Source organism: Triplophysa dalaica, chromosome 17, assembly GCF_015846415.1.
Source record: "Triplophysa dalaica isolate WHDGS20190420 chromosome 17, ASM1584641v1, whole genome shotgun sequence".
Classification (NCBI taxonomy): Eukaryota; Metazoa; Chordata; class Actinopteri; order Cypriniformes; family Nemacheilidae; genus Triplophysa; species Triplophysa dalaica.
In genome coordinates this window covers 21,359,311-21,385,265 of record NC_079558.1, presented here as the reverse complement: position 1 = coordinate 21,385,265, position 25,955 = coordinate 21,359,311, and the positions used below count along the sequence as shown (strand labels likewise).

The 25,955-nt window shown below is 40.9% G+C and overlaps 1 protein-coding gene across 1 annotated transcript in view; it reads left to right on the top strand.

The window, feature by feature from the left end:
• Nucleotides 1-844: 844 nt before the first annotated feature.
• Nucleotides 845-25,955, top strand: part of LOC130438779 (alpha-tectorin-like) — a 33,711-nt gene continuing 8,600 nt past the window's right edge. Inside the window, 13 exon segments of the mRNA XM_056770944.1 lie at nt 845-907; nt 1,001-1,073; nt 1,180-1,200; nt 14,712-14,833; nt 16,809-16,839; nt 16,842-17,086; nt 17,181-17,276; nt 17,350-17,503; nt 19,688-19,941; nt 20,044-20,190; nt 20,272-20,851; nt 20,965-21,548; nt 21,636-22,197. Of these exon segments, the coding sequence (XP_056626922.1) occupies nt 1,025-1,073; nt 1,180-1,200; nt 14,712-14,833; nt 16,809-16,839; nt 16,842-17,086; nt 17,181-17,276; nt 17,350-17,503; nt 19,688-19,941; nt 20,044-20,190; nt 20,272-20,851; nt 20,965-21,548; nt 21,636-22,197 (2,845 nt within the window). The 5' untranslated portion in view covers nt 845-907; nt 1,001-1,024.

Sequence of the window (25,955 nt, the reverse complement as noted above, 5' to 3'; positions counted from 1 at the left end):
ATAATCACATACTTCTTAAACTGCGGTTATACCTATTTTTTTTCATATTTCTAAAATGTGTTGTTAGTGAGGTTCAAGCTTATTAGATGTAATTACATCTATACATTACATCTAAACATGACATTCATAACATGGAACCATTTTGTAAGTAAATTATAGGCTTTGATAACGTTTCCTAAATACGATTCTTGTTAAGTGAATCTGAAATTGTTTCCTCTGCAGTATTTGAGGTCTGAAAAAAATACAGAGCATCTTTTATGATAGTTTCAATTGTTTCTTTGCAGTTTTTTGTTTATAAAAAAAAATGCGGATAGAAACAATATTTTTTATTTACCATTTGGGAGAAATATTGTAAGTGGATCACAGAATGAAACAAAATAATGTGACCTTCAGGCACATATCAATAAAGAGTATATTTATTATATAAAATGATAAATCAGAATAGCTGTATAGAATAGAATATGCTAGAATAGAATAGCATAATATAAATCAGAATAGCTGTTTTTTAAGTCGTCTCTTATTTTGTTTCTGTGGCTGTATATAAACTTTAAATTAAAAGATACTTATTTATAAGAAAACGTTCTTGAGGGAAAATCTTATTAATGTTAAACTGATTAATAATAAAGTAAAAACGAAAGGCTGACATTACGCAATAAGAGCTGTAGGTGAAAAGTTATTTCCTTCATTCCATTCAGATCCGTTCATGCGAAGAAAAAAATGAGAACCAGGAAGTTTTAATAAATATGTTAATGTCACATGAAGAAAACTTTTACTTTTGGTTCCAGTAAAGCACCACCCACATTTCATGATTAAAAACAGATGTTTTTACCTGCAGCATCACTATTCTGCTTTAACTGCTGAAGAGAGAATCTCATAGATTTTGTTCTGTAGTAGCATTCCATCTCAGGTAAAAACATTGTCTTGTTCCTATTAAATTACCTATTTTGATATTCAGACAGATTCTTTACATATTTTTTATATATTCATTTTGTTATTGCAGGTGCAGGAGTTGTAGTTTGTAACAATGAGGTTTTTAATCTCATTGTACGTGTGCCTTCTGGTGCTGAATTATAGTGAGTGTTTTACACACCCCGTGAAGAATCTGTCCTGTGTCCTAAAATAATTTAATTATGTGAACTGTCAAGATTTTAAATGATTATGACTTTTTGTGTTTAACAGGTGAAATAAGCAATGGGCAAGGTACTGTAATCAATCTTTCCTTAACTTGCATTTTATGATCATTTTGCTCCCCTTGGCTAAATTATTCTTTAATGATGGATTATAAAAAGAATGTGTTTGCTTTTCGATTTAAAACTAAACCTAGACCCTATTTATAAGAGCGCTTCATTTCAGACAAAAATAAAAAAGACTTGTTAAGATGTCATAAAATATATCATTTTCTTAGTTTTCATCAATTTGACGTTTATAAAATGGGACTTGAGAAATGATCCATCCATGAATTAGAAAAAATTAAAATGTCTGCATCTCACACTTGTTGCGCTTCTGACAGACTAATGCATGAACATGGTAATAAAACGTTATTACAAATCTTAAAAAATAACTTTAAAAAACCTGGTCCCTTCATACTCCTAGTAATTAAGCATTCTATCGTTCGGCTTCATCAACGTCAGGGAAATTTAATTCTTCACTATTTAATAATACATTCAATGTTATTGAACATTCGGAGGTTTTGTTCGTTAAGTTTAAAACAATAACAAGTAATTGTGCAGAAATGCCTTTGTCGTCACATTAATGGTTTTTATTATGGTTAGGGAAAATAAATGACATACAGGATGAGTTGAACAAAAAGCCTTTCCCCCAAAGTTTTTTCATCATGAAAATGTGAACTTTGTTGCGGGTAGTTACAGTGGAGTTCTACATTTAAGTACTGAGTTGTAAAAATGAACCACATGTACTAAATTGCTGTAGGGTTAGGATTTGGCTCAGGGTTAGTAACATGTTATTATGCATAAATTATAGTAAATTCTAAAGTAAATACATGTAACAACATTGCCGCGGGAACGTGTTTTGAGTAGGGGGTGCTGTGTTTTCTTTTTTTGTCATGGCAGAAGTTATGACTGTTCCATGGGCCAGCGCTTAAGTTTAATGTTAATAAATAACGGAGGCAAATCATGGGCGTAAATCTCATTGAACAGTAGGGGGGAACGATACACATAAAATTTCTCAAGAGGGTATTTTGAATCGGACACAAATAATACAGTCCAAATTGTACTAACTACGGTACAAAGTGACAATATGCATTAGGTTTATAGGTTTATCATGCAGACTTGGAATCATATTATAACTGAAGTTAACTGTCACATACTGTACTTAAAGTAAACAATAAAGCTTTTTTCCATTTATATATTTTTGTATACAAATATAACAAATATAAAAACACACAACCCATGACACTATGTTAAAAATGAGTCACTTTTTAAACACTTGATATACTGATTTATACTGCAACACGTAGTGCACTGCCTCCGCCAACAAACTTTGTTCATGTTCGTGTACCCAAACAAACAGTCAGTAACAGTGACAGATGCTTCAATTCTGTGTTGTACTCGTTGATGAATCGCCCGAGATTCATTAAACTGAATGTTTAGTTTATCCGCCCCGCACATACTGCACACAATAGATGCTGAGAAAACGACCTTCTCCAACTGTGTGAAAGCTGTGCAGCTTTTGTGGACGTTACATATAGTGACAACGTCACAGAATTGTAACCTGTATGTGCGCGGCTGTATCTGACACGGGACCTGAATGTCAGGATTGGTGACTAATTGTGGCCGTTAATGTTCACATCATGCCAGGTCGCAAAAAATAAAACAATGTATCGGAAACGGCTTCGGCGTGTTAGTTGCAGTGTATGACGTCCTCTGTAACAAGCTAACGTTTACAAGCTAAGTAACGTTTTGATCGCTAGCATAGCACATTCATGGAAAAAATACGTCAGTAATCAGCATTTTTTAAAACAACTAATTTATTAACGAATCAGGATCATCCATCCATCCATCCATCCATCCATTTTCTACCGCTTATCCGGGGCCGGGTCGCGGGGGCAGCAGTCTAAGCAGGGATGCCCAGACTTCCCTCTCCCTAGCCACTTCCTCCAGCTCTTCCGGGGGGACACCGAGGCGTTCCCAGGCCAGCCGGGAGACATAGTCCCTCCAGCGTGTCCTAGGTCTTCCCCGGGGTCTTCTCCCGGTGGGACATGCCCGGAACACCTTACCGGGAAGGCGTCCAGGGGGCATCCGGAAAAGATGCCCGAGCCACCTCAGCTGGCCCCTCTCGATGTGGAGGAGTAGCGGATCTACTCTGAGCTCCTCCTGAGTGACCGAGCTTCTCACCCTATCTCTAAGGGATCGCCCGGCCACCCTGCGGAGAAAGCTCATTTCGGCCGCCTGTATCCGGGATCTTGTTCTTTCGGTCATGACCCACAGCTCATGACCATAGGTGAGAGTAGGAACGTAGATTGACCGGTAAATCGAGAGCTTCGCTTTGCGGCTCAGCTCCTTCTTCACCACGACAGACCGGTACAGCGACTGCATTACTGCAGAAGCTGCACCGATCCGTCTGTCAATCTCCCGCTCCATCCTTCCCTCACTCGTGAACAAGAACCCCAGATACTTGAACTCCTCCACTTGAGACAGGAACTCTCCACCTACCTGAAGTGAGCAAGCCACCCTTTTCCGGCTGAGAACCATGGCCTCAGATTTGGAGGTGCTGATTCTCATCCCCGCCGCTTCACACTCGGCTGCAAACCGTCCCAGTGCATGCTGAAGGTCCTGGTCTGATGGGGCCAGCACGATGACATCATCCGCAAAGAGCAGAGATGTGATCGTGTGGTCACCAAACCCGACGCCCTCCGGCCCCTGGCTGCGCCTAGAAATTCTGTCCATAAAAATTATGAACAGAACCGGCGACAAAGGGCAGCCCTGCCGGAGTCCAACATGCACCGGAAACAAGTCTGACTTACTGCCGGCAATGCGAACCAAGCTCCTGCTCCGGTCGTAGAGGGACCGGATGGCCCTTAGCAAAGGGTCCCGAATCCCATACTCCCGGAGCACCCTCCACAAGATGCTGCGCGGGACATAGTCGAATGCCTTCTCCAGATCCACAAAACACATGTGGATTGGTTGGGCAAACTCCCATGAACCCTCCAGCACCCTGAAGAGGGTATAGAGCTGGTCCAGTGTTCCACGACCGGGACGGAAACCACACTGTTCCTCCTGGATCCGAGGTTCTACTATCGGCCGGATTCTCCTCTCCAGTACTCTGGCATAGACTTTCCCGGGGAGGCTGAGAAGTGTGATCCCCCGGTAGTTGGAGCACACCCTCCGGTCCCCCTTCTTAAAAAGAGGGACCACCACCCCGGTCTGCCAGTCCAAGGGCACTGTCCCCGACCGCCACGCGATGCTGCAGAGGCGTGTCAGCCAAGACAGCCCCACAACATCCAGAGACTTGAGGTACTCAGGACGGATCTCATCCACCCCCGGTGCCCTGCCACCGAGGAGTTTCTTGACTACCTCGGTGACTTCATCCCGGGTGATGGGCGAGTCCGCCTCTGAGCCCTCGGCCTCTACTTCCTCAATGGAAGACGTGACGGCGGGATTGAGGAGATCCTCGAAGTATTCCTTCCACCGCCCGATGATATCCCCGGTCGAGGTCAACAGCTGCCCCCCTCCACTGTAAACAGCGTTGGTGGGGCATTGCTTCCCCCTCCTGAGGCGTCGGACGGTTTGCCAGAATCTCTTCGAGGCCGACCGATAGTCTTTCTCCATGGCCTCGCCGAACTCCTCCCAGGCCCGAGTTTTTGCCTCCCCAACCACCCGGGCTGCAGTCCGCTTGGCCTGTCGGTACCTGTCAGCTGCCTCGGGAGTCCCACAAGCCAGCCAGGCCCGATAGGACTCCTTCTTCAGCTTGACGGCATCCCTTACTTCCGGTGTCCACCACCGGGTTCGGGGATTGCCGCCTCGACAGGCACCGGAGACCTTACGGCCACAGCTCCGAGTGGCTGCGTTGACAATGGAGGTGGAGAACATGGTCCACTCGGACTCAATATCTCCAGACTCCCTCGGGATCTGGTCGAAGCTCTGCCGGAGGTGGAAGTTGAAGATCTCTCTGACAGGCGATTCGGCCAAACGTTCCCAACAGACCCTCACAGTACGTTTGGGTCTGCCGAGTCTGTCCAGCTTCCTCCCCCGCCATCGGATCCAACTCACCACCAGGTGGTGATCGGTTGACAGCTCCGCCCCTCTCTTCACCCGAGTGTCCAAGACATACGGCCGTAGGTCAGATGAAACAACAACAAAGTCGATCATTGACCTCCGGCCAAGGGTGTCCTGGTGCCATGTGCACTGATGGACACCCTTATGCTTGAACATGGTGTTCGTTATGGCCAAACTGTTACTAGCACAGAAGTCCAATAACAGAACACCACTCGGGTTCAGATCAGGGGGGCCGTTCCTCCCAATCACGCCCCTCCAGGTGTCACTGTCGCTGCCCACGTGGGCGTTGAAGTCACCCAGCAGAACGACGGAGTCCCCAGTCGGGGCGCTTTCCAGCACCCCTCCCAGAGACTCAAAGAAGGCCGGGTACTCTACACTGCCATTTGGCCCATAGGCGCAAACGACAGTGAGAGACCTATCCCCGACCCGGAGGCGCAGGGACGCGACCCTCTCGTTCACCGGGGTAAACTCCAACACATGCCGGCTGAGCTGGGGGGCTATAAGCAAACCCACACCAGCCCGCCGCCTCTCACCCTTGGCAACTCCAGAGTGAGTCCATCCTCCCTCGAGGAGTGTGGTTCCAGAGCCCAAGCTGTGCGTAGAGGTGATCCCGACTATCTCTAGTCGGAATCTCTGAACCTCACGCACAAGCTCCGGCTCCTTCCCCGTCAGAGAGGTGACGTTCCATGTCCCTAGAGCTAGATTCCGCGTCCAGGGATCGGGTTGTCGAGGCCCCCGCCTTCGACTACCACCCGTTCCACTTTGCACCGGCCCCTTACGGTCCCTCCTGTAGGTGGTGAATCCACGGGAGGGTGGTCCCACGTCGCTCCTTCGGGCTGAGCCCGGCCGGACCCCATGGGGGAAGGTCCGACCACCAGGCGCTCGCATACGAGCCCCAACCCCGGGCCTGGCTCCAGGGTGGGGCCCCGGCTGCGCCATACCGGGCGACGTCACGGTCCTCGAAATTGTAGTCATCATATGGGTTTTTGAATCAGGATCAAATACATTAAAGAGAATCACTTCATTTAAAGTGAATAAAATAGACTTCTTACTGGAGTTCAACAGCCACTAATGAAGTGAGACGCATACCTGACTTGAAAGTGTTGCGCAATGCGCAGGTCAGATGAACGGGACGAGCAGGCAGTGGACCAAACCACTGTGAGAGGCAGAGGAGGGGGGAACTCAACGGTTTATAAACTTAAAACGCATTTTTTAGTTTGTATTTTATTCTTATTACACAATTAGTTTAGGTAAACATAAATATATTTATGACAATAGAGAATGTTTAATGGATTTGGGGGGAGGGGGCAACCCTCGGATGGAGGGTACATCCGCACCACTTAGGGATTTACACACATGGTATTAAATTAAAATATAATAAGCATAAAACAATACAGACAAGATAAAAGAGTAAACTGGAATAACATTCTTAATATATCATCAGTTGGTGACGCCTGGACTCATTTGAGCTCTCTTTTCTCAAGTTGTGTGTGAAATTACTCCTCTTAGACGGGTGCACAATTAAACATCTAATCCATCCAAAGATCAGACACTCAAAAACAGTGATCTGGCTCGGAGAAAAGTTGCTCTTGCTCTCGTTCACTATGATGCCAAGAGAGGTGATTTGATTAATCACACGTAGGGTGACCACCCGTCCCGCGTAGCGCGTGCGCGCACAGCGTTTGAAGCCCAATTCATGCGTCCCGCAAATTGAGGCCGTGTCACGCATAATCAATGCTTGCTCAAAAAAAAGTTGGTCGCTCTATATCCTCGAGCCCCAGACAGCCAAACGAACATTACTTGACAGTTCAGGACGCTACTGTTGCCACACCCACCCCTCAGTTGAACTGCTGACTAGGTTGTTCCGTTGTTGTCATGACAGTGCGCGCACATGCACACACTGAGAACATAGTTGCCAAGTCCGCTTGTTTTTTTATCAAATCGCGTTAAAAAATCCTAAATTGCGGGTAGCGTTTTTTTGGGCTTATTAAAAAAATTATTTGTAGCTTGTTAGAAAAATGCTGCTCATCCGTGCCTTCGTGAAACCAGGCTCTGTATCCTTACATGATTGTGAGCAACATTTCACCATTCGTTATCTCCCAAACTAAAAAAACAAAAGCAACTATACTTTTTGAAAAGGTATAAATATTTATATAGATAATATTTATAGAAAATCAATCATGATTAAAACAGTAAAGCAGTATCTTGTATTTTTTATAATAATCTGTTTTTAGAGAATCTCTTTTAAGTTCATCCCATCTGTGTGTGTCTCCACAATATTATTAAAAAAAAATACACATTGGGTGCCTTTTCATGAGCATACATCAGCAATTACAGATGTTTAGGGGAATAGGACATTATTAATATACAATGTAAGGTGGTATGTGCTAGAAATGTCCGAGGGGTGGGGGCACCGCCGCGCCATGCAATGTCCCACATTGTCCCTCAGAAACATACCCCTTGTCCCCCCTTGGGCTTATTAGCAGGTGGTCACCCTAACCACACGGTGTGTGTCTTCCATCACTTTCTCCTGGGAATCGGCTATGATAAGCCAATCTTCAATAAATGTGACGATTCTTAGACCCGCTATTCCGAGCGGCACCAGACCCGCCACGGCACACAGACACAACACTCTCGGGCTCAATGCGAACACGAAGGGTAACTGTGAATTCGTAACACACGCCATGGTAGGGTTAGTAAATATTACCCTATACAAATCATTTAAATTTTACTTTCATACATTAGGTAGCAAAGTAAACTATATGTAAACTTACTTAATCTACTCAATAAAATTAAGGCAAGGTTGCTTTTAAAGAGTATCTTGCATGTGTTTTTAAGGCCCTACTTTGGTTTATGGAGTTTCCAACAACAAGTTTATGTAAATACAATGTGTAAAAACTCTATAATCTCGTAATAATAGTCTGTTATTCGTACCTTACTACTTGACTGACTCTCAAATGATTCGTTCCGCAATTCATCCGTCTAGGCCCCGCCTACCCGCTTACATTGTGTCATTTGACTGGTCAGATGGTGTAGTCTGTTGTGATTGGTCAAACGCGTTCATCATTTGTCGCAAATGGACTATATGGGGAGTCTGCAGACCTGGGCTGCGTTTCCCAAAAGCATCGTAAGCCTAAATTGATCGTAAAAACGATCGTACGATGGATCTTAATATTACGGTCTGTTTCCCAAAAGCATCGTAGCTTAAGTAGCACTTGAAAATCTTCGTAGATCTACGAGTGCTCTGGAGTAATCGTACATCCCCAAGTGCATCGTAAGAAGACAGATTTATGAGGACACCTGCAGGACAACCGGCAGATTACACTTTTATCTAGATTTAACACACTCCAACGCGAGTAATATAATAATATTTTGATTGTACTTTATTGTACACTTTATTGTACTCGTTTTTTGTTTACATGAATTTATAAATGAAATAAATAAAAAGGGGAAAACAAGATAAAAAAACACATCTAAATTAAATGAATGAACAAAAAAAATCATAAAAGAATTAATGTGGGAAATTTGCTTCAAAGACTGGGCAAAATAGGAATGATTTCAAAAAAATCTGTCAATGACTTGCTGACGTGCGCGAAAACCAGCCATGTATTGGGCATTTCTTGGTTGGCCATGTGGTCCCATGCCATCTTCGTCCTCCACATCCTCCTCCTCCTCCTCCATCTCTTCATCTTCCTCCCTGTTAAGTAAGGGCACTCTCATCTGCACTGCAATGTTGTGCAGCATAGCTGTTACTATTATTACTGCACAGCACTTTTGTGGAGCAAACAATAGACCACCGCTGGACTGGTGAATTGCCCGAAAGCGCATCTTCCACCTCCCTATTGTGCGTTCCACAATACTACGTGCAACACGGTGTGCCTCGTTGAAATTTGTCTCCCTGTTATTCATAGGATTAGCCACAGGCGTGAAGAGATATGGCCTCAGTGGGTAACCACTGTCCCCAAGCAGCCTCCACTGTCCCTGTAAGTTTTGTGCCTCCTGACCAACAGATGAATTGGTGAACATGAAGGAGTCGTGTGTGCTTCCGGGCCACCTTGCCACAATGTCTGTAATCAAACCCTTATGGTCACAGATCACCTGGCAGTTGATAGCTGCATAGCCTTTGCGGCATATATATACATGGCCATCCACAGATGGTGTAAGGATAGGGATCAAGGTACCATCGATCACTCCAATGACCTGTGGGATGTGATGATGTGTTAAAAATACTGTTGTATTTCTGTGATGTCCTGTCTTGATGCTGGAAATTGAATGTGTTCCACAGCAAGTGGAAGTAATGCATTGGTGACCGCTTGAACAGCTCTTGAAACTGATGCCTTACTTAGTCCAAGCCCATCACCAAGTACCTGGAGAAAACTGCCTGTTGCATAAAATCTCAAGGCTGATAGGAGTTGGATTTCAGGGGACAAGGCAAAATTTCTCCTGGTGGCACGCATCAGCTGAGGTCCAATGCTATTTAGCAATTGGGCTATTTGTCCTCTTGGCAGACGGTATCGCCTTATTATAGCCATGTCATCAAGGATATCCAAGGGGGTTTGATGCTGTCTGATGAAGGCATTTAAAGTCACCAGTCTACTTCGTGGTCGTCTCTGTCTTTGTCTTTCTCTGACCCTCAATTGAAGAACACGCTGTAGTGCAGCCATGATTTCCTCTGCAAGTCTAGTGAGGTGTAAACTCTATTCTAATCCTAGCTTAATTGAAGAAACCATGTGAAGGTCATCAGGCTGTGATAATGTTCACATATCCCACTGCCTATCATCAATTTCAGTAATGACATTAGGCCCTACCTTGAAGAAAGTGAAGGTGTGGCATACTTAGAAACTGTATAGATTACATATTATATTCCTTTAATCTATCCTCTGTTCATAATGATGAAAAGTTGTGCTTATTATAAAAATGTATACATAGAACAGTACTGGTAAAAAATGTTGTTGATTTTTTTGTCTATACCTGTAGAAATGTTTTGGCTAGATGAAGTACTGTATATATATTTGTGTTATCTGTCACGCCAAATATATAGACTTTATATTAATAATATTGAAACTTAAATGCTTATGTCTGAAAATAATCATCAACCATTAGCCATTTACTTCAGAAACATTTGGAAGAACTCATAACAATTATTATATTATTTCATATGTTTTAGGCCTCGTGTGCATGGTTCAACAAAGACATGGACATCAAAAACACTGCATATAGCTTTATTAATAAAAAACATTGCATAGTTTTATTAATTTGGGTTATTCAGTTCCCCACAACCTGTAAAATACATTGTACAGTGAGATGAGTCATAACTACATATAGAAAACATTTCACATTGCACAAATTACTGAAACAATAAATCACATTACCTGTGTCTTCTGGCAAGATAATTGGCACAGAAATTGAGGGCCTTGCAAAACTCATCTCCTCTAGTGCAAGCCTCCTCTCTTCTAAGGCCAGTTTGGCCTTCTTGAGCTCAATGAGCTGCTGTTGGAAGTTCTTGTCTCTCTCATTGGCTTCTTGAAGGCATTGCCTAATGTCTTTCAAGACATCTAGTTTCTCTCTCTCCAGCTGCACTAGGTCCTGACTACAGCTACAGACATTCTCAAACTGCTGAGTTGTTGTGGCTGCAGTCTGGACCACTGAAGATGGAGGCTGTGGCCTGGGAGGATTTTTTGGAGGACTAGGAGATGGTAGGTGCTCGGAGATGGCAGATGAAACTAATGGTACCTCTGAGCATGAAGGACCTGACTCAGGTTCAGGCTCAGCCTCAGGTTGAGTTATCCCTACTCCTCCATGGATGTCAATACCACCACTAATTCCATCTGAAGCACTTGTGCCAAGTATTGACAATGCCTTTTCTTCCTCGGCTGTAAGAAGGGGGGACTCATTGGTCCCACCACCTGTTTTTTTAATTTCAGTCCTCTGCAGTGCCCTCTTCCTTTTTGCCAGGCTTGCAAAATCCTGCCACTTCTTGCGGACCTCCTTCCCTGACCTTTGAACACCCCTGGTTGCAGTTAGTTTGGTAGCAATGTCCTCCCAGATGTTTTGTTTTTCTTTATTAGTATGGTGTCCTTTAAATCTGGTAAAAATCACATCTTTGTTTTTCTCTATCTCCTCTAAGAGGACATTAATTTCATCCTTTTGAAAGGTATCTTTTCTTGTTTTTTTTTGTTCAGCCATTTTGTCAGTGTCTCCGCCTGTATGTAGGTGCTTTATATAGACTTGAATGTCTTGATTGGTAATCCAAAACAGATGACAATTATTAGGTTAAACGTTCAGAATACGATTCCATATAAGGTTAAATTTCAGCACTTCGCGAATGGACAGCGACTCGTAAGTAGCACGTAGAGCGCGTTCTCGCGCGTTCATGTTAAGTGCATTTTTGGGAAACGCTCGTGGAATTGCTGCGAGCGTTCGTAAGTTTGCACGTAGAAAACGCTCTTAAGAGCTAAGATACATCGTTATTGGGAAACCCAGCCCTGGAGCATGCAGTTTTGCGCCCCTGCTGTTCCTTATTCCCCCAGTAGGGGGAGTATGCAGTTTTACGCCCCTGCTGTATAATTCATTCAAATTCATAGAGATTTATTTTTCTAAAACTTTTTGAAATCACAAGACAGTGCAACTGCATAATCATTTAATAGTTTTTTTTATTATTTTCAAGTATTATTACAAATAAGACTAATAATATCACCATATAATAGGCCTAATTAGCCAGCCAACAACTACTATTAAGAAAACAAGATACATAATTAATTGAGCACTAACAATCACAAACGTGATAAAACCCACATAAAGTGCACATACATTTTAATCCAGATTATTAAATTAAAATATTCAATGGAAAATATAAAAGAGGTATTTTGTATGTACGATAGATAGTTGGATCATCTCTTTAACAACTCAAATCAAGATCCATATGCGACTTATGTTTTCAATTTGAGTTTGAACATATTTGTGGTTATTGTTGCTCAATTATTGATTTTTTTATAAAAAAGTTGAATACGTCTGCAGCTAAACTGAATTGGTTTACATATAACATATAATACAAGTTAACATGGTCAGAAGAATATCTTACCAGGAAAGGCCATCTCGCTTTGACTACAGAGACAAAATGAGAATAAATTATAACGAAAATAAATATGAAAATGAGTAAGAGATATCGAGTTGACATACACGTGGTTAGCTAAGGTTGATCCAGACACAACATTGACCTGGTCGCCAATAAGTATTAATTGTATTGTCTTTTCGTTTAAATTACACACAAACATCCCTATATTATATATATGTTAAGGTGTTTATATTAATTCATAACAAAATCAATTAATCGTTAAAAAATATGCATGTAGGGCCATTTCTTAGAATCACAATACTTGTGTTTGTACAGTGAATAATGAATCAGGAAGTCTTCTCACATCTAAATGTTTCAAAATTTGTTTACAGTGTTGTATATGGCTCAGTCAGTACTCCTACTCCCATATATGAAATACAGGGAATACAATGAAATAGTGAATAGCAATAAGGCTAGTGGTATACAACCCTACCCAAACAGTCAAATAATATTTTTTTAATCATACCCTTATTGGGGGCTAAGCCCCCCTGAAAATGAAAATCCTAGAATCGCCCCTGATCACAATAATGGTGGCTTCAAATGAATCTTGTGTTCTTTGTCAAAAAGGGGTTTTGTAGACGTTTGTTATTTGGTCAATAAAATCAATTGATGTCATCTCCTGTTTCTGACCATTTGTAGGTCAATTCAAGCTTCTCAGAATAAGTCATATTTATTGTTTAATTATTCAATATTTATCATTCATAATAAGTAGATGAACTTTTTTCGGAATTATAAACTAATATTACTATTTTTGTAAGTAATTAATATTGAGAAATATTAAGTAGTATTTATTTATTTTAGTGTGCCATGACTCATCTCTGACACATTTAGGTACTCTTTACTTAAAAACATAGAATAAAATCTACTCAATCTAATTGTGTGGAAATCCTTGCCTCAATTTTATTGAGTAGATTCAGGAAGTTTTCATATAGTTGACTTTGTTACCTATTATATGTAAGTAGAATTTAACTGATTTGCATGGATAATATTAACTATGCCGCAAGAATCACTTTTTTTCAGTTCGAAACAAAGAAATTTCCTGTGTGGGGGATATATGCGTATGTGGAAAAAAGCCTCTTTCAGATCGACTGGTGTGAACCAGTCGTTTTGATGAATTGAACGAGAGAGAGTGCCGTACGTCAACATTCTGAAATTGTATGTCCATGTTTAACACTTCCAGAATAGGAAGAAGGGAGCCGTCCTTTTTCGTGACTGGGAAATAACGGGAATAAAGCCCTGGTTGCACAGATGCGATGGTATCACCCGTTCCAACCCCTTCAAAAGAAGGGTGGAAAGAATGACGTTTTATTTTTAAACCCCATACACACGAGGCAATAGGGATGGGTATCCCTTGGAAACGACAGCGGGTACGTTTCGGGAGCAGATCGTTTATCCATGCGGAGAAACAGGCGGGTAGCCTGGTAAAAGAAAGAATGCGAGCGTGGGTGCCAAGCAAACCAATCGAAGATAAATCGCATCCAACCTTAAAATCCTGACAACACGCCAAGGTGAAGGCTGATCGGAGATACGTCCTTCTGTAGGCCAAGTACAAGCACAGTAAAGCTGCGTAGCAAAGATATCGCGAGAAACTAATGTCAACTGAGGAAAGGTAGCGAGTTCAGCCTTTATGCATTATGTGAGGGGGCTGGTCCTCACCTGGCATAGGGGGCGCTTCTGTTTGTCTTCGTGCAATTGGATAATTTCAGGTACGGATGCCATTCCAACAGGTGGATCTCGAAACGAGATGATGATAGAGAACAGATGTATATATACAGTTCATATATATTTCATTTTTTGATTGCCAACCGGTGCCAGGGTGCACTGTCATGAATTATTGGAAAGAACCCAATTGCAGGCAGCGGGGGATTAAGGGCTAAGAAAAGTTTTCATAGACTAAAACTGGATTTATAAAGACTAGACTAGACTGGACTTACTTTGGGGCAATACGATCACCAGAGAACACAGATGTATAATCACACACACAGAATATAATGCACGTGCACAGGACAATGAAACATGAGGAGTATATAAGGGTAGACTAACAAAGGATAATTACAAGAACAATGTGATGGGGATTAAACACTGAAGGAAAGCTAATGAGGAAACGAGATGGCGGGAACAAAGATGCAGACCGGAGAGAGAGTATGGAAAGCCGATAGGTTCACTATCTCTCCCTCAACACAAAACCTAAATCTATGCCATGACTCCACCACAAGACCAAGAATAAACATGACATGATGGCGGAATCATGACTTGCAGATTTGAATGCAATTGACTTATTATCTAATGTCTAATATCTTATGTCTAATATCTCTTGTCTTTGCTACCATGTATATATATGACATGAGATATTTTATTTACAGGCACATTTTATCCGTTTGGAAATGGAGATATAGTGAATGGACGCGTCGATGATGGAAGTTCTGCAGTCATCTACCTCCTGCAACCTTTTTTATTTTTTGGACATACATACAACCAAATACATGTAAGTCAGGATTTTTAAAGAGAATCATGTTTTAGCTTTGACTGTGTAACATCCAGCTCAGAGATCAATGATAACTGCACTCTTAAAGATGATGTGTTAATATGTACATTTGTGTGTTTTCCTTAACTGAACACAAAATGTTGTTGCTGTTTTTATCATGTATTATGTGGTTGTGGGAGAATTCGATTCACAAATGAAAATCAATCTCCTCTCAATTCAAATCGATTTAGAAATTAAAAACTACACATAAACTGAAATAATAGTTGTGTTAAAAAACACATTAATGTGTTACCCGTAACTGAACACATCTCTGCGTGTTATTTCTCGGGACAATGTGTTTTGTGTTACATTAAGCACAACTTGTGTAAAAAATAATACATAATAGAGTGGTGTGAAAAAGTATTTGCCCCCTTCCAGATATTTACATATTTGTCATGCTTAAATGATCCAGCTCATCAAACTCATTTTTATATTACAAAGAAGAAAACCAGAGTAAATACAAAATGCAGTTTTCAAATGATTGTTTTATTTATTAGGCAAGGCAAGGCAAGGCAACGCAAGTCTATTTATAAAGCATATTTCACTTCATTTACATGCCTTGTTCTGACTGAACCCTTGTTATCTCTAACTGACTTGATCCTGATCTAAAAGTAACTGGTAACCAGTGTAAGGACCTGAGGATTGGATTGATTTGCTCAGATTTTTTAAAGGGAAATAACAATCCAAACATTTCAGTTCAGGCACATTGGAGGGTCTTGCAGCATGAACAGCCAGAGCATTTCAATTGGATTTAAGTCTGGACTTTGACTAGACCACCCCAAAACCTTATTTTGATTACAATTCCATTCAGAGGAGGAATTGCTGGTGTGTTTTGGATCATTATCCTGCTGCATAACCCAAGTGCGTCAAAGCTTGACGTCACAAACTGATGGCCGGACATTCTCTTTAAGAGTTTTCCTGGTAGTGATGATGTTCTTTTTATGAATAATATATTAGTTTTACGCCATATGTTACGGGACGCACAACTTCCAAAAAGTTCAACTCAAATCAGTCCACAAAATATTTGCCCGAAAGTTTTGGGGATCATCAAGATGTTTTTTAGCAAATGTGAGAAGAGCCTTTGTGTTCTTTTTGGTCAGCAGTGGTTTTCGTCTTGGAACTCTATATGGATGCCATTTTTGCACAGTTTCTTTCTTACTGTATAATCATTAAGACTGACCTTAACTGAAGCAAGAGAGGCCTGCAGTTCTTTAGATGTTGTTCTGGGATCTTTTATGACCTCCTGGTCGAGTTGTCATTGTGCACTTGGAGTTATTTTGGTAGCCCGTCCACTCCTGAGATTGCACCTTACCACTGTTGCACGCTTTCTCCATTTGTGGACAATGGCTCTCACTGTGGTTCCCTGGATTCCCAAAGCCTTAGAAATTTAACCCTTTTAGACTGATACATTTCAATGACTTTGTTTCACATCTGTTTTGAATTGTGGCATGATGTGTTGCTATTTGAGATCTTTAAGACTACTTCAGTTTGTCAGGCAGGTTTTACTTAAGTGATTTCTTGATTCAATGGGTCTAGTTGTATTTAGGCTTGAGTGTGGCTAGTGAAATTCAACACAGTTAATTCATGATTTACCAACAATTACTTTTCCACATAGTGTCAGAAATGTTTGTATTTTTATATCCCTTAATGAATAAAACCATCTTTTAAAAACTGCATTTTGTATTTACTCTGGTTGTCTTTGAGTAATATAAAAATCTGTTTGATGATCTGAATAATTTAAGCATGACAATTTTATTTCACCAGTTACATGTTTCAAATTTAAGGCGGAATAGTTTTAAAGGATCCTGTATGGCTTAAACTAATGGTACTGTTTAGCGTGTTGACAAAATGTTTAAATGCTCTCCTACTTGTAAGTCGCTTTGCATAAAAGCATCTGCTAAATTAATAAATAATAATGTATCATTGTTGTTATCAGGTGAACAACAATGGACACCTGACGTTTGATGGGCGTGGTCCAGCTACTCTCCATACACATTCCCAGCTTATGGTGGTAAAGACATCATCGCTCCGTTCTGGACTGATATTGATAACCGTGGGAATGGTGTTATCTCATATCAGCAGTACACCTCTGGAGATGTCCTGACACAGGCTTCACAAGACATCCACCAGTACTTCGCTGACCTGAGCTTTTCTGCTTCATGGGTCTTTGTTGCAACATGGGACAGAGTGGCATATTATCCACAGTCAGGAACAGTAAGAAACTCACTTCCCTTGATGTCATTTGTCAGAAATGTTTGTAACAAAACAATGAAAATAGTCAATACTAATTCTGGTTATGTTCTTGCAGGAAACATCTTTCCAAGTGGTTTTGATTTCAGATGGCCATCTTTCATTTATAATAATGAACTTTGGAACTATTGCTCCATCACAGCGATATGTGCAGGTACACACTGAAAAAAAAGGATTGCATATCTGTAACCAACTGACTAAATAGACATATAATATTTTTACATTAGGCCGGCTATGACACCATCGACTCAAGTCACCATTTTTCAATTACTGGATCACTTGTGAATGGCTTTACAAGCCTAACATACAGCAGCAATGTCAATGTTCCAGGCAGATGGGGATTCAGAACAGATCATGGATCACGGGGCTGTCAGTTCAATGGTAATTTTATTTTCAGTTTCCCTTTTGTCATCAGCAATTGATGCATACAGCAATATGGAGTGATTTTGCGGACTTAATTAAAATGGAATTTCAAACTGCATTTGCAAATGTGTTTCAATTTTTTTGTGTAAAAATTGTGACACAATTCAAACCCAAATACAAACTATTTGCATTAGCGTGAACATACAATGTCCGCCAAATTTCAAAAGGAGCAAAGTCTATTTGCAATTGAATTACCCCTATCTTACTAGTTACGTGCCTGCAATATTTAAATCTAAATTGCAATTCCCCATATGCTATTTCACTTGCGTTGCGTAGTAAGCATGTTATAATTCAATAAAAATCGCAATCCCTTTGCATTTACATTTCCTCTGACTTGTAAAGAAACCTGTCAATCAATGGCGGGGGTGGACTTATGTATGGGGCGTGTTTGTATCGGTAAGTGATGCCATTCACCGTCGCACTGGTGGCAGTCAATCCATAACAAGGTCACACCGTCAGGGTGACACCGCTTGTGGCTTAAAAGGATTTAGCGACAGTTAAAGCCAAAATAACAATAATGGAACAAACCAGGATCAGATGGAAAGTTTAATATAGGGAAAATCTTTACAATTAATCACAATTGTGGTACTTAAAAAGTTTAATTTAAAGAAGTTCAATGGGCTCCTTAAACAGTTGAAGACAAACAGTTGTGTGGTGATCTCACTGAGCTACCAGTAAAAGTCATATTGAGCAGTGTGGATTCATCATTCATCATTACATTAACTTCTCAGGTTGGTGCATCACCAGATGGGCTCATTTACTGCACATGTTGTACTAAATGCTGTTTGGAAATTAAATGAATGTTTAAATACAGAAACATCAAGTAATTTGTTGATGACAGCTACTTTTTAGTCCAGCAAACATACAAAAAACTGGAGCATAAGTTTGTCTTAGTCTCACTATGGTATGAGACACAAATAAAGAGATATAGAATTCACTTACTTATTTCATTTGTTATTAACTTATTAAATGCATAATGAACAAAAATGATGACGCAGGATGCAGTTTATTCATACAAAGTGAACATGTTTTGTTATGGTTTACAACACATATTAATCAAGATGCAGCATAGTCACAGTCAATAAATGTCATGTCCTCGCTTTGACTTCGGAGTACTGTGAAAACGAATACCATAAACAAACGAACATGTGTAGAGGAAAGTTGCAGGCGGTGATGATTATCCATCCTGCATGTAAGTTTCACATGCTAAGTGATGCTGCTCTAAACCCATAGAGTTCCAGCACAAGTTATTTCCAAACAAAAAAAACAGAAAACTGCATCGTTTTCAATGCCGATTGTCAGTGCAGTTGTAATAGTTTACAAAACACCATGCGTTAACTTCACTCCTAATGTTTTTAGATGGATAACTTTTCTACTGTGTCTACTTAAGTTCCAGTTGACGGTGAACAACATCACTGCCCGATACAAACATGCCCCATTGAATAAGCACACCCCTGCCATTGGTTGACAGGTTTGTGAACAAGTCAGAGGAAACACAAATGCAAAGGGATTTGAGATTTCATTTGAGTTTTGGCAGGCTTAATACTCGTGCCAGAGGAAGTGAAATAGCATATGGGGAATTGCCATTGCGATTTAAATATGGCAGGGTCATAACTCGTAAGACAGAGGTAATTCATTCACAAATAAAATTGCATATCATTTTGAAATATGGCAGACATTGTACGTTCGTGTAAATGCAAACGGTTTGCATTTGCGTTTGAATTATGTCACAATTTTCACACAAACAGATAGAAAACGCATTTCCAAATGCAGTTTGCAATTCCTTTTTAATTTAGTCTGCAAAATCATGCCATTCAGGAATTTTATACCATACTATTGGCATGGTTAAGATACCTTGTTTAAAACTCCAGAACTGACTGTCACCGCCATAAGTTGTGGTTTGCTTATAAGCAGAGAATGCAAGCCTCTCTTGATTAGTCAGCTTCATTGGAAAGATTGAGAATTCTGTGAGTAAATGTTGTGATACAGCAAGCTATCCTGGTAACCAGGACAAAGTCTTACATTTACATGTTTGGTCTTTCTAAATAATTCACCCTATTCAGGTTGATCTTTTCAGGAGATTTGTAGTAATAATAAAATTATTTTAGGCGTATATCCATAATACCGAAGTCATTATTTTAGGTTTAGCAGTGCAGCTGGGAGATTCTTTCTGGAGTGATTCCAACTGTCATCAGAGATGCACTTGTACCAGAAGGGGTCTCCAGTGCAGGCAGGAGCCCTGCACTTATTCCCAAGCATGCCGTAGAGATGCTTTCCAATACTCTTGTCAGAACATTCGGAGGCAAACCTGCACGATCTCTGGAGATCCTCACTATTACACCTTTGACAACCAGGTTTTTCACTTTCAAGGAACATGTACTTACATTCTCTCAGAGGTTAGTTTCTACTAACTGTTTATTTTGGTTTATATGTATTATGAGAACTATATGATCAATTTGACAGTTTTCTAGTGATTCAGATCTTGTATCATTGCTTAGGCTTGTGGCAATGGTTTGCCGTACTATCGCATTGAAGGCAAAAATGACCACCGCGGTAGTACACATGTGTCATGGACTCGGATGGTCAGAGTATTTGTGTATGATGAAGAAATTGAACTAATTAAAGATCACCACTATGAAGCAAAGGTTAGTCTCCATGCTGGAATACTGATTTAAATTTGGTCATGTTTTCAGATATCTTAAATCTTTCATGACAACATTTTCTAGGTTAATGGGACCCTTACAGCAACACCTTTCAGTCTGCACAATGGATCCATACAGGTCTATCAGTCAGGTTTCAGCTTGGCAATCAGCACAGACTTTGGTCTGGTTGTTACATATGATGCACGCAGCTGGGTCACTATCTCTGTTACGTATGAGTACCAGAATGCCACATGTGGTCTGTGTGGAAACTTTAACCTGCATCCTGAAGATGATTTCCGTTCCCCTTCTGGGGAGATACTGAGCTCAGATGTGGACTTTGCCAACTCTTGGAAGGCAGAGGGGGACACAGACCCAGGATGTCATAATGTCAGGTGCACAGGTCTGGCTTGTGCTGTTTGTAGCAATGACGAAATGAGGGTTTATGGTGATACAAACCACTGTGGGATCCTAGGAGCTGTGTTTGGCCCCTTTGCTGCCTGTCACTCTGTGCTTTCTGCACAGACATACATAGATAGCTGTATGTACGATATTTGCTTAGGAGGAGGGTACCAACCCATTCTGTGCCAGGCTCTCAATGTGTACGCTGCTCAATGCCAACAGCAGGGAGTACAATTAGGCCAGTGGAGACGTGGGGGATTCTGTGGTAAGATCCCAGTTTTTTTATAATGACATTTGGACCAAACTATTTTAATCCATTTGAAAGATGAAAGGCCGGTGATGTTAAATGTTTTTTTTATCTACACCATCAATTTCCAGAGATTCAATGTCCTGAGCGCAGCCATTTTGAGTTTAATGGGACAAGCTGCCCTGCAACCTGCACTGATCCCTCTGCCCCCATGAACTGTCCCTTGCCCAATCAAGAGAGCTGTATATGTGATGCTGGGTACATTCTCAGTGCTGGGACATGTGTTCCTGAAGCAGACTGTGGCTGCACCTTTGAGAGATTCTATTACGCTGAGGGACAGTCAGTAGTGTTGGATGAGGACTGTGGTAGACAGTGTGTTTGCAGCAGCCGGACAATGATCTGCCATCAGCACCAGTGTAGTCCAGCAGAGGTGTGTGAAGTTCATCACGGTGTGAGGGGCTGCAGACCAACCAGCTATGCAACCTGTTCAGTTGAAGGCCTAGGGTTCTATCATACCTTTGATGGACAAGCTTTCAGATATCCAGGAGCTTGTGGACTGACCCTTGCAAGGGTGATGGGACAATTCCAATTACCATCCTTTCTTTTGACAGTGGAGAAAGTACCACGAGGCCATCAAGGTTTTGCTAGGTTCCTGAAGTTTGAGGCAGATGGGACTCGTGTCTCCATAGAAATGGGAGAAGGTAGCAATGTGCAGGTCAGCCAAAACACTTTCTTATAAGGATTTCATGTATTAAAAAAGGCAACTTCAAAATCAAATTAAACGTTTCATTTTCATGGACAGGTGAATGGACAGATGGTCGGTTTGCCCATTAGTGTTGGATCCAGTCAGATCAGCATCTATCACAGCGGTGTCATGGGTTTTGTTCTGGAAACAAACTTCGGGGTGACCATTAGAGCTGACTGGCCGCACATTGTCAGGATCACAGTGCCGAGGACTTACAGTAGTACACTTGGAGGTCTATGTGGGAACTTGAATGGAAATATTACAGATGAGTTTATAAGCCCAGATGGTGTCCTGCTGGATGATCCCCAGACATTTGCAGACAGTTGGCGTGATGGTTCCCTATCAGCCCACTGTGAGGATTCAAATAACCTCTGGGAATCAGGACATTATCAGAACAGCCAGTTCAGTGAGCAATGCAGAATCATGACCTTGCCCTTCGGACCATTTGCTGAGTGCAGAAGAACACTAGACCCTACGCAACGAATCCAAGACTGCATTCACATGCTGGAGCAGACCAGCGGAGCCAGGGAGGCTCTCTGTGAGGCCCTTCGTGGATACACACTGCTCTGCCAACAGAATGGCATTGCAGTTGGAGAATGGAGGAATTTTACCCACTGTGGTTAGTATCTTATAACCTATGAAATTTGAAGAATGAAAAACTTAATTCTGGGCTGCGTTTTACGAAACCTTAACGCTACGTCGTTCTTAAGTTATACCTTAAGCTGTACCTTAACGTTGATACGTGTTTCTCGAAACCTTATTAGTTAAGAATACCTTCTGTAAGTCATTATTTCGTAAGGTTGGTCCGGACCGCTCTCAGCTATACCCTATCGCCTTTGATGGTTTATAACGCTATGCAAAAAGCTTTTCTACATCGCAGTTTAATTTCACATATAAAATTGTATACAACAATTTAATATAAAACATTATATATATATCTATATAGTTTTAAATTGACATTTTTACTTTAACTTACTCTTAATTTAACAAATAAAATACTCAGGTTAAATACACTCAGTGTAGGCACTAAGTTTTTTTAATGAATGAAATTGTCATACACGGATGGTTGTTAGCGTTTTAATTAAAGCCTATTATCCCAATGCACTAGGGATGGGTGATATGACCTAAACAAATTATCCCGTTAATTTCAGGTATTTATTGTGATAACGATACAAATGACGATAATTTATATATATATATATATTATTATTATAAATTATTTTCTTCTGTTAAAAGCAGATTATGTTATGTTTTAGTTGTGTTCAGTGACTGTGTTGAAAGACATCACACAACAACAATTACACAATAATAATTAAAATAAATTAACAAAGTTTCTGTATTTATTTATACTGTCATGGTGCAACAGTGGCAAAAATACTGCAAACAGCAAAAGTAACAATCACCAACCATGTCTGCATTTCAAAATTACAAGTACAACTGCAAGTAAATCCTGATAAAGTAACAAACATGTTAAAGTAAAGAAGTTCAGAGAGAACGACACACTCTGTGAAAGTAAATATAATACATTTGAGGAACATGCTCTCACCAATTAGGTAGTTAAAATTTAAACACTTGTCCCATTGAACAGTTTGTAAAACACTGCATCAAAAAGTAATAATGTCTTCAGATAGTTTACAAAATAGTGCAAAACACAATATAATAAATTAAAAAACAAATCAATAAATTAAATAAAAGTGTAATAAACTGCAAACACTGATATACTCTTAAATTGTTAGCAAACTGTAGAAATGAGGCTGACATGATCATGTCTGATAGTGCAAGTTGTATAACACACATAATAGTGTGATTCAGTAACTTTCAAAAAGAGAACAGGGCTCATTTCTTTAGATTTTTTGTCAAGAAGACCAACATATTCACTGTAGCTGGTTTCAGAAGAGACCTTTGGCTACCTTTCACTACATTTCCTTCAGCGCTGAACACATTCTCTGAGGGCAAGGACTCTCCGACAGCATGTCTCTCCTTCCTCCTGGGTTTTCGGCACGAGTATAACAATGTCCTTTTAAAAGGAAGGAAGGAGACGGGAACCGGCAAACATTTAAACAATTAATCAAAATAACAGACAGCCGCCAGCCCCTCATGGATGACTGCCGGCGGAAAACACGACACATAAAACAAACCACAACTAAAACCCAGGCCTGGTCCTCTCTCTTCAACGGTCGGGTCGCTCGTTCTCTTATGCTCCCAATCTTCTCCTCGATATAAGGCCGGTGTGCGTACAGCTGATGCTCATAAACACTCACTCACAGGCCTCGACTCACGGTCTCACCCTGCCTACTCCACTACAATCAATATCCTGCATTCAGTCACAAGTTTATGTGGCGGAAGGCCAAGTTCTACTTGAGCGTCTTTGAGTGCACTCTTCTTTTTCCAGCTGTGCGAAAAAACACTGACAATCTTCTTACAGACCCCCACAGCTCTGTCTATCCTGGTATGTCTCATGCTTCTCTCTTGCAAAACAACAACAAAACTATTTTTTTATTTGTGGGTTTTTATTTATGTTTCTTTTGCGAAAGAAAGAAATAAATACGATGAAAAACTAATGAAAACAAAAAAAATTAAAAGAAAAAGTTTAAGTTCAGTTAAAATTAAAATAATGGATGAAATTATATTGGCCCCGCATTCCGTAGTTAGGCACACCTGTTTCTCCTCGTCTAAATTCTTGAAGAAACTGCTTCAGCCACTCGCGATGTTGTCACCCGTGTGGTCTTCTGGGAAGAAACTTTTCTGGATGCAACAGCTGTTCAAACTCCAGTCACTCATTATGTAGTGGACCCCAAGGCTAATGTACGGCTCCGTCGCTCTGCTACTCATACATCGCTGGCAGGGCTGTTTTGGAAATGTACTTCCTTGAAGGCATGTTCTATCTTAGGTCCAGTTTATGGATCATCAGCTTGAATCGTTCTTTTTCGACAGTTTGGAAAGGAAACATGTCTTTTGTGTCATGGATTCTAGTGGAAGACATGGCAGGAGAACCCAAGTGCAGGCAGACAAAGACGGGATGGTAGGGGTAAACAAGGATTTATTAACAGACAAGACTATACAAAAAGGAAAAACAAAACCCCCAATGGGGAAAACAAGACAGGATACTTTTAACAGCAAACAAGAACACTGACTGACTAAACTTAGGAACTAAATACTGGTACAAAGACAAAACTAGACTTACTACAACTCGAGGTAACAAGGTAACAAGGTAACAAGGTAACAATGTAACAATGTAACAAGGTAACAAGGTAACAAGGTAACAAGGTAACAAGGTAACAAGGTAAACTTTTGCACAACAGCTACACTGAATGAGGTACAGCTTACAATGAACGAGCACAGGACAAAGAACACAAGGGTGTTTTAAAGGGAACAAACACAGGATCATTAACGAGAAACAGGTGCTGGGGATTAGCACTAAGGAGAGGCTGACGAGGAACGAGATGTAGAGAACAATGACAAGACACGAGAAAGAACCATGCTTTCCCACATAAAACCTTCAGGCAATGGCATGGCTCCACTCGAGACAGGAATAAAACATGACATGATAGTGGAACCATGACACTTTTGCCCGAAAGAAAACGTGTTCTTTGCCAGACAAAATGCCACGGTGTCTATGAATTTGTCCATGACTATAGTCTTCCGCTATGCTCTTTTTCACTCCGCACGTGAACAGTGACTCGGTCGATAACAAAAATACTTCATCATCTAGACTATTCGCAATTATGGCTTGAAAAGAATTTTTTCTTATGAGGACAATTTTTAAATGTGTATCGCAAACGATAATATATCGGCCATCACTTCAAGGCACATCAGCTGGCAAGCCATTTGACAGGAAAGGCATAGTCTATATAAAGGGAATGAATGTTTGAGGAGTTTGGTCAAACTATGCCAGAGAGACAGCGAATAGTTAAATCAAAGATGCTGCCGTCCGCAGAGCCAGTATTTGTATTTTCACAATTTCAGTAGAGAACAGTTTAGTCCCCTGGCTGCCATGTCAGATGAGTAAATACTACAAAAATTTAGACTGTCACAGGATGAATAAAACCCCTTTATATTTCACATATTTCAAGTCTATCGTCCACCGGTGCCTCATTTCTCACGAAACGACTGGATAGGTTTCTTCAGTCCCACCTTCTAAAATGCTCTGATTGGTAAAGCTGACCAGGTCTGTCGTATTTGGTTCCCCTCTTAGAGTGTGTGTGTGTGAAAATGTCCCACCCAAACCATATCAGCGAGTTCCGCTCCTCAAGCTGTTGTGATTGGTCGGTGCCCCTCTCAGTGCATGTGAATTCATCAAGCTTTGCCTTTAAGCAATGAACAGTAACAATGGTGTCAAATTCACTTCATCAGTTAAAAACATGCGGATCAATCAAA